The sequence below is a fragment of the Onychostoma macrolepis genome, chromosome 08 (genome assembly GCF_012432095.1).
Source record: "Onychostoma macrolepis isolate SWU-2019 chromosome 08, ASM1243209v1, whole genome shotgun sequence".
NCBI classification, from domain to species: Eukaryota; Metazoa; Chordata; class Actinopteri; order Cypriniformes; family Cyprinidae; genus Onychostoma; species Onychostoma macrolepis.
The window spans coordinates 18,049,644-18,059,813 of NC_081162.1; the positions used below are offsets into that span (position 1 = coordinate 18,049,644).

Genomic DNA, 10,170 nt, shown 5'->3' on the forward strand with positions numbered 1-10,170 from the left:
TTGCTTCAAGAATGAGCCACACTGCTGACATGATCTAATCGCTAGCACACCCTGAGCACATGTGAGTTAAAGTATTTCTCTTATCGGCAAGACATATCGGCATAATTGTTCATATCGGGCCGATGCCGGTATGTACATTTAAAGCCATTATCGGCAGATTCCGATATCGGTCCGATAATATTGTGCATCCCTAGTTTTAACAGGGGTATTTCTTAAAAAAATGGGGCCTGGGACAAGAGAGGACCTCAGACGACCTGGAGGTCCCGGGACAATGCCCGCAGTTGAACCGTGAAGAAGACGGCTGTGGATTCTACCATGTGACGTCTGCAAACATTGACACAGTTACCTCAGGTAACCTCAGATTATTACCCCTCTTGCCCTCACACGCACGCGTACACACAGTGCACTTAGGCCTCTATATCTCTACAAACAGCCAAGCCACACCTCTCAGTTCAAGTGCATTACTACTGAACTGGACGCACACCTGGTAAACCAACTGTTACAGTTAAGTACACCCAATCACAGAGCTTCAGTTTGAAGCGCTTATACGTTTTCACTCAGTTTGATAGCAGTGATCTTGTAAAGCTGAGACATGGCGATCAGTGACTGCCATGCAACCGTAATCCCACAGTTTAAATACAAAGAAGAATTAGTGTATTTGGATACTATAATCCAGCTGTTTTGCTCATTTGATCATCACACACGTTTATTTAAATACAGAAAGCTTTCTTCAATTCTGTAATGTTGACAATGATGGACAGTGAGTGTGCATAAAAAAAATAAAAATAAAAAAACAGGGATGCACAATGTATCTGTACCATATTGGTTATTTACCAAAGATTTACTTGAGCATATTCATTTCTGCCTATTTTTCCAGATTACCTTTGTCATAATTAACATTGTTTAAAAAAACTTTAAAAAACAGAAACATTTTATAACACTGTTAAATGTAATAATTTAAATGTAATCAATAGCAAATCTTTATATGAATATGTATATATTAAAAAACGATTGCAACTGGTTAGAATCCATAAAATGAAAATAATTATTGGTTTATCATTGTTAGCCCTCAAATAATTTTTTTTTTTTTTTTGCATCTTATGGGAAGATGCAAATTTAAAACAGTACTTTGCAAAATCATTACAATGGAAAATAAATCTACTCTTTCTCTATTAATATTACAGCAGACTCCAACTGTCTGAATAAATAATGTTCTACTGATTGCTTTCATAATGTTAAAGGTATCTGTTTTACATTCGAGTTTCTTTTCTACAAGACGTCATGTGGATTCAAGAAGAATGAAAAATAGCACAGTATTTCAATTCAGTGAAAAATGTTGCGGTCAAGATGATTTTATTATTTTCCATACTAATATTGCTACTCAAGGGGAGTTATTCTGAAAAAGATTGGACAACTGTACAGCATGTACAATGCAACCTCAAATAAGATCAAATATTCACATTTCAAATAAGAGCCAGATCCATAGGCAAACCTGCTGATTTTACATTTTCCAACCATAAAACAACAGAACAATAAAAAAACAAAAGCTCAGCATATACAAGCATATTAATTATGGATGAGTGTAAGACAACCAAATATGATCACATGTAGATTAGAGAAACTCAAACGCTTCAGAGCAGGACCATGTGCAGCAATACAAAGGCAAAAGATTTGAAAGTAAAAAAAAAAAAAAAAAAAGATTGTTTGTTTGCTAATTTACCCATTAACCATTTTCGCGATGCCTCTATTATCATATATCAAACAAGCTTTTGCTTTAATCTAAAATAAGTCAAGTCAAGTAAAGTTGTGTGTGTTTCGATAGTTTGAAACTGGATTTAAAATAAATTATCCACAAATAATGGAAAAGCAGGGCACTTACAATAGTGACATATGGTTCCCAGAGGGGACACACGTGGTATTCTTTTGCCGCTTTCCAAAACTTTAAATAAATATTGAGAAGGGCACATCGTGGATAAATCTATGTGCCTGCCCTCATTACAAAATAAATATACAAAACATCAGTAAAACACTTTTGCTATCTCCACAGTTTTTTAATTATGCTATTGCGTAATTAAATCAATTATTTAATAACAAAGGCACTTTGCAGTGCCACACATCCTTCCATTTGCCCATGCAAGTATAATATCTCTTACATTTTTAGCACTTTATGAGCACATTTTACTGAATAAATCATTGTTATGGGGCATTCTGTAAAAGCTTGTCTAAACGAACAACAGTAACGAAAAGAGGCGGAGCTTAGAGAAAATTCAACTGCACAAATGCGACACACCCCAAAGGTCACGAACAATAGAAAAAGCCACTAAAGTGAAGGGAAACAGGTGATTTAACTTTACTAAATCAGAGTAGTTAATTAGGAAATGATGACAGAGGTGGGGTAGGCTGTGATGAGGCCTTTGGTCGGTCTGCAGGGTCTTGGACGCTGCCTGACCAAAACAGAGCAGGACTCGTTGTCTGTCTCTCTCTGTGGGTTTAATTACATTAGCCCTGTAATTGAATTTAGCTGAGGCTTCGGCTCGCTCTCTGACAGCACGGTTCTAATCCTGGAGAATCCTGGGAAAACGAACTGGGTCTTCCCCTCACTCTCTGAATCGAGAAATCTTTTGGTCTCAGTGTACCATGGGAGCAGATCAGATCTGAATATCCCAAATCAAATTAAATCAACTTCCAAGCAGTATGAATAATTTAACGGCTCAAAAAGGGGCAGTTACAGATCATTTCAATTATTTAAGAGTGAGAACTGAATTTCAGGCTAACTTTAATTCAGCCTAGTTGGCTCCTCCAGCAGGGGTGAATGAGTTAAATGTTTGTGTTTTTACTCCATGTACTTACAAAGAAAATCCGTTTGATAAAACCGACTTGATTTGTCTGATAGACAACAGGCTCAAACAGGCTTTCAGTCAGACTCTAAGACCATTAATTGTTCTTGTATCGACTACCTCTTCCAATTAATCCAGATTCCTGTATGCCAGCTAAGATCCATCTTTGTTCTCGCTTTGCCTTCTTGCAGAAGAGCCCTAAAGCGTCGCTGAAAATAGCCGCTCTCACTCTCAAAGAAATATGACAGTTTCAACTCTCCAGTTTGCGTAAGAAGTGCCATTAGCAAATACAGCAGTTACACCAAATAAAAAATGCCTTTTGAAAAGGCTCTATTCAGTGCCATTAAAATGTGGCCATTAGTCACAATACAGTCCAATCTTTTTTTTCCACTTTAAAAGCTCCACAAATGGACAAAATTTTGGATAATTTGCTTGAAAAAGGCAGTGTGACCTCGTTATGCCATTACATCACTGCAGACAACTTCATGGTAGTTGAACACAACGTTCAGATTACATTTTACTAATTATGTTAACAAACGGCTATTTTGGGAAAATGATTAAGCAATTTGGGGATTTGGAAAATAATAAAGATTAACGTAATTTTTCCAAAGACAAAAATGCACCAAAAACGTATAGAACCAAGTCAATATTTCACCTCAAGTTCAGCGTGATATTTGACAGAAACCAGTACTATGCAGATGAATTCCAAAAGAGTTGAACTCTGAAAGAGGTGAGGCGTCCTCAGAGCTACTGATTTTGAGACTCATCAGTTGTCTCTCAAGAGCATTGCGAGAATAATTTCTGAGACAAGCGGAAACTATATGACCTGGGCTCTGAGAGTGCATGAACTCTTGAAGTCAGCAACAAAGAGTGAGAGGAAGCCAAAACCTGCCTGACCCTTTTCTGACCTTGCACCACTCCAAAAAAAAAGGTGGGATGACGGTAAAGTGCTCTCACCCCTACTCTCTGTACGCCTCTCTCGCTCAAGCTTGCTTGCTTGCTTGCTTTCTCCCTTGCTCTCCTCACGGTTACATTCAATTACATAACCAGCTAGCCTGCTAATCTCCATAATCCGAGTCATGCCACAACAGGGCCCCGTACAGAGCTCAAGAACAAAGCCTGCACTAAAAACGCTCTCATCTTCCTCTATGTGAGTCGAGTAGTGGTGAACAATGCTTCTTTAGAAGCTGTATTAAATGTCATTTCCACACTTCAGATGACTCATGTCTAAATTTCTCATTAAACTTGTCAGAAGGTCATACAGAAAGAAGACCCAATGACACAATCATTTGTTATGATGCTGTTTAAAATAAGAATGTCTTTCCAAATTTTATTTGAAACCTAATAGCAAATCATGTTCATGGCTGTGACATAACTAATTCAAATATGTTTAATAAAATGTTTGTTAATAATGTATTTAATAAAATAATATTTATGGTTATTTAAATAATTAATGTTTAATACAAGAATGATTAATTACATTTAAGCTACATGCCAAAACTTCCTGTTTCATTAGGAAATACTTTGTCAACACACTAAAGATAATTGCACTAGTCAATTTCGAAATGCATGAAAAGCTTAAACTAATAACAAACAAAGATTTGATGAATCATTCACTTTTTAATAAGTTTTTCATTCATAAATTTTTTCCCCAACCACTGTCATGCCAAGAATGCTCAAATACACTATATTCTTCAGAAGCAGAAGAAGATTCCTGTCAAAACAACAAGAACTAAACCTAGCACTACTGTAAATACTGTTGGCTCTATAACAATTTGCTTACATTCCTCTTTTATAAGTCACTTTGGATTAAAGTGGCTGCTAAATGCATAAATGTAAATGTAAATTTCACACAAGCATCTCTTCAAGAAATTCTCTTCAAAAAAAAGAAACTGCACATAACCCATTATTAAAAGCAAAAGAATAATAAAACAAAGAATTAAGCTTTTTCACTGAACTGGCATGTTGCTCAGAGTACGAGCTGCGTAGAAAAGTGACTGCCCCACTTTTGCCATGTAGCAAGCCAGAGTCATATTAGGTCATAGCCAAGTGTTGACGTGTCCTCTTGCTTTCCCAGCACTGCTCTGTTTGGCTCCGATCCTAATTCATAGAGATATCTGTCTAGGCCTGTAGTGTGCAAACACACACACACCCACATACACACACACACATGTATATATCTGAGGCCTATAGCTAGTCTTCACTTTTAGCTTTGACACCTTTGATTCTTGTTTATCTGTGATACGTGTGAGGCAGGAATGAAACATGCACAGAGACACCTCAAACCTGAGAAAAAGAGGTCAAGAGCATGTGAGGATGGACTTCAACATCTGCCATGAGACAAAGCAGAGATGAACGGATGTACTATGTTCTCTATCTCTCACAGAGGTGGCAAGATTAACTAACAATGATCAAAACAATAACAATCAAAGTGAGAACGATAATGAATTATCAGATTTGACTGAAAAAAACAACATTTCACCAATCAATATCCTTGTGTGGCTGAGCTCATACATACTAGTACAACCACTGAATATTCACATATATTCACTAAAGTTTTTTGGGAGAAATAATATTGCAATTTTCAATTTGTGTCATTTCTAAGCCATTAGCAGAAGAAAAAAAAAATCAGGCAAAAATCATGAAATTGTTCAAACTGCACACCAATTGATAAGCAAATGTTGCTTTTTTGGAGGAAAAAAATATTTTTTATATATGCATCATTTGAAAAAATATCATTGAAAATATTGAAAACACAAAAAGCTATACCATCAAGCCCTAATTGTCGGTCAGGACTTGCCAATCCTCATGCACAACACTAATACAAAAGCTTTCTTTCTCTTTTGTCCTTCCTCGAAACGATCCCATGCAGCTACATTCTTTTCTCCAACGCAGCCCTCAGATTGTGATGAAGTGTTGCTCTGGTGCGTTTTAAAGCAGCTCCTGCCCTTTATCAAAATAACAAATTGATGTCACTGCATCCCAAAGTGCAAGAGCGGGAAATAATTTACCTATGATTTGACTTTAATATTTCTTTGTTGGAGAAGCACAAGGATTTTAACTCATATCTGGGCTGCGTGCCTAGAACATGATTTTGAGTCCAGAGAGAGTGATAGAGAGACAGAGTTTCCAGTCTTGCCAATGCCACAAAGTCCAGTGGGCTATTCTTACAGCTCTCCCCATCTATCCGTCTCTCTTTGTCTTGTTTCTGGACACCAGGAGCTTTTTTCAGTGATGACAGCTATTTATGAGTTTATACGGCGTAATTCACTGCACACAGGTCCAAAAAAGCTTTTTTATGTTCACGCAAGAATCACAAACAGATTTTCGTGTTTTATCACCCAGACTCAAAGGGAAACGTTAGCTCACAAAATCAGAAATGAAGAGATTTAGGAGCTTTCAGCGCTGAGATAACGCGATGGTGGTTTAACACTATAGTGTAATTGAGAATGCAAGAATGCCACAAGTTTCTTTCTATTTCAAGTTCCTGCAAAACAAAATTAAATTCATTGCTACAGGTCATTATTCAATCGCATGTCAGCGAAACAATGAACAATGCATCAGAACCCCAGCGGCATACCTTACAGGTTCTGTTTGCATCTTTTCTTATTATATCAGGATCTAGAGCGTCCTTTTTCCCAAAGAAGGTGTTTTAACCTGCAGCTCGGAGTGAGTAGGCGAACGCATGAATCAGAGCTGTCAATAAAGAGACTGAGCGTACGTACACGTGCAGTGATAAACATTCTCATTATTGTCTTGGCTAAGAACTTGAAAGCCCATCAGGGAGGATACATCAACTCCCTGTAAAATAACACAACAGATTCTGTCATCTCCCGCCTCCTCATCCCACCACACACACATATTAATTAACGACAGCTATATGCTCAATCTGTGAAGATAGCATTCTTCTATCAGAAAGAAATCTTTCTGATTTTAGACATCTCAGAGCTGGGAAAGAACGTGATCTAAAAGCTCAGCTCTACTCCAGGCCAGAGGGATCTTGGTCTTTGCATTCAATGCACAAAAAAAAAAACAAGTCGCTTATCTTGCAGTATTGGAGAGTCTCCATTACACCACAAGATCTGTGGCATCTTCCTCCAGCTGCGGTCCAGACACACACACTTATATGGGGAGAAAGCTTGCTCAACGACCCTTTCAAACCATTTGCAACACAGAAGATCCTCTTGATTGATTATGGTTCATGAGGAATGCGTCCAGTGACATGTGTCTTTGTGCTTCAATTTAACCTTCGGGTAAAATTGTGGAACTCAGAGTCACAGAGGAATTATATTCAGTAATATTTACTCCCATTTCTCAAGACTTACAATACAAATTGGGTAAGTGTGGGAAAAAGAAAGAAAAACATTTCTTTAAGAGCACTTAAGTTAATGATGCTCAATAAGTCTGTTCCCAACCATTTAAGCATTTGTCTGGATATATGTCTGCAAAAACTTCTGCACCAGAAAATGCAAACAAGACATGCATTTGTCCTACAATAACCAAATGCAGTGTCATGTCACCTTTAGGGAATCTGAACCAAAGGTACAGAGCTCTCAATGACATTCAATCAAAAAGAGAACGTCTATCCATTCACAATTTCTTTGCCTGCATCGTCACAAATGAGGGAATCATATCGCGCAGTGTTCCAACAGCGGCTCTGGAGAGCAGTGGAGAGGTGTAAATCAGGCACAGCGATCTGCCTGCAGAACTCGTGCAAGCAGGCAAGGAAGAGACGGCCAAAAAAAAATCCTCCGCATCTGTTCAGACTCAAATACAGAATACGTTAAAGCATCAAAAAAATGCAATAATTGTAGTTAACGCACAACAGAATTATTGATGAACTACATAGATAGATAGCAATCCAAAATAGCTCTGCTATCTATATTTCAAATAAATATTTTATTTATACAATATATTTGAAAATATTTGTTCCTTGGATCAAGGAAAACTACTCTGCTGAACATATGACTTTAATCGACAACACAAAAACAACCTACGTAGTATTCCTTACATTCGGATAGTAATAGGCATAACCAAAGAATGTAATCAAGTGTCAGGCTTGTGGCAAAAATCGAATCCGACTAACAAATCTATGACTGGGAAAGCACCGCCACAGTAGTGGAGAAGCAGAGGTAGATTTAGAGATCTTTTAAATAAACAGCCCGCTGCACCCTGCCACGCCAGCACTGCTCTTCTTGATCGCTTTCCAGTTGGAAACATTTCTTAAAGCCTTCCCAGCAGAGCCGACTCTGCCAAGAGCGGAGGTTCTTCTGAAAATGACCTACTACTGTGACTCCAAACCCTGGGGCAGAAGACGAAAACTCTCTCCCTGCTGGAGAGAAAGCAGCGGCTCTGCCAGCATCTAAGCCCGTGACACACAGAAAATAAAAAAATATAGATTTAAACATCTGCAAAGGTCAAAATAAAAAAAAATGTTTTCTTGTCAGGTAAGAGCATTCTGCCTCTGACTCGAACTATGAATTATACAATCTCTTCCAACACAGAGGTACTTGCGGCTCGGAATAAAACGTATTTTGTCTTTGCACGGTTGATTAATCTATTCCAGAGATTTGAGCTGTTTTTTGTAAGGCTCATTTAAAAAACGAGACTCCAGAGGGTGATTCAAGCACTCGTTGGACCACATCTCATCTAGAAAACAACAAAAATAAACTTCTTTTCTTCTGTAATACACTGGCATGGATGAGAGAGCGAAGCTGCGGGCTCAGGTGGAATTCAAACACATCTTCATAAAGTAAATATTTAGGGTTGCTCACCATTCTCCCCGCAGAGGAACCTGGGTGTGATATGAAACGCAGCCAACCTTCCACAGACATCTCCAGCCCTGACCACATGAAGTCCTTTACTCATGCCAAGAGCTCGGGCCTTTATAACTGAGGCTACTCTTTGTGCCCGACTCCCCTCCTCTCCTCTCCACTCCCCTCCCCTAAAAATCTCCTCGATGTCCTCTAATGAATATCAGCCACTAGGATCAACACATGAAAGCTAATGCTCCACTTAAGATTCTGACCCTTTTTTCCAAAATGCTCCCTGACACAAATAAGCAGCCGAATGTTTGAAAAAGTTGCGTTAAATGCAGGCTGGATGGCAAGCGAGGAAGAGCGGGTGATCAAAACAGCTTAATTAATCTGTTAAATGGGCACACTGGGAGCTGCCGCGCTGGGACGCGACCATGACTGTGCCACTCAGGGCTGTCAGACGAAAGTGGGGCATGCATTTCTGAGCTGAGCGAAAGAGCAAACACACTCTCCTGAAAAAAATAAATAAAATAAAACCCTCGGGCGGGCAGGCGCGCTCACGCACACACACGCGGACCAAAAGAGGACCGGTGGATTTACACCGCGGGGGTGTTCTGGGCCGGTTGAGAGCCCAGTAGCGGCACTTCAAACACAAAGTGCCCGACCATGGAGAGGGGTGGAGAACATTTCAGTGCTCATTACATCAGGACCTAGTTAGACTGGCTTGCCATGCACATGTAACTAGTATAGATGAGCAAAACTTACATACTGATATGAATCGCGAAAATAAATAACAGACTATGCATACATTCATTTAGAGAACAAAACGTTTATATATCCAAATCGTTTCAAGCTTAACTGAGAGAAAAGGCTCTCAGTTCTGGAATATTTTGCACGGAAATATGAAAACTAAAACGCTCTTGTAAAAAAAAAAAAAAATTTTTAAAAAGGCAACGCAGAGCAGGTCTCATCATCAGTACAATTTCAGATGTTATAGTATTTTGTCGGCCAGTGCAGTCGAGTGAGTGTCTCTCAGAAAGGCTCGACACTTGGATTGGCCATCCTCTCCTTTCCCGGGGGGGACTAATTGCGGCTCTAACGGAATGAATCGATGAGGAATGGGGGCAGGACAGCATGTTGCCAGCTCAGGCGAATAGAGCCTCTCAGATCTCCCACTGATACTACTCTACACTGTTGGCAAATATGCTTTAAACTGGGCCTGTCCAAACTAAATAAATTTGATCAGTGAATATCTGGATTACAAAAATGAAAAAAAAAGATAATAGGCCCAACACTATGTGAGTTTGGTACATTTATTTCATAAAACAATTAGCAATTGCTTCATGCACTGAAATAGTACTGAAGTAGTTGTACATAGCTTGTCATCTTATACACGCACTATGTTATAATATATATATATATACACACACACACATTTTACAGTATTGCATTGAAAATATATATAAATATGTATGTATGTATTCATGTATGTATATAAAGTGCAATACTGTGCACAATGTTTAAGCACACATTATATATAGAATCTAAGTAAAACAAACTAAAAAATAAAAACCAAA

The 10,170-nt window shown here is 38.5% G+C and overlaps 1 protein-coding gene across 1 annotated transcript in view; it reads right to left on the reverse strand.

Moving 5' to 3' along the window:
* Nucleotides 1–8,733, reverse strand: part of nfic (nuclear factor I/C) — a 110,466-nt gene extending 101,733 nt beyond the window's left edge. Inside the window, 1 exon segment of the mRNA XM_058784548.1 lies at nucleotides 8,612–8,733. Coding sequence (XP_058640531.1) covers nucleotides 8,612–8,689 — 78 coding nt within the window. The 5' untranslated portion in view covers nucleotides 8,690–8,733.
* Nucleotides 8,734–10,170: the final 1,437 nt, after the last annotated feature.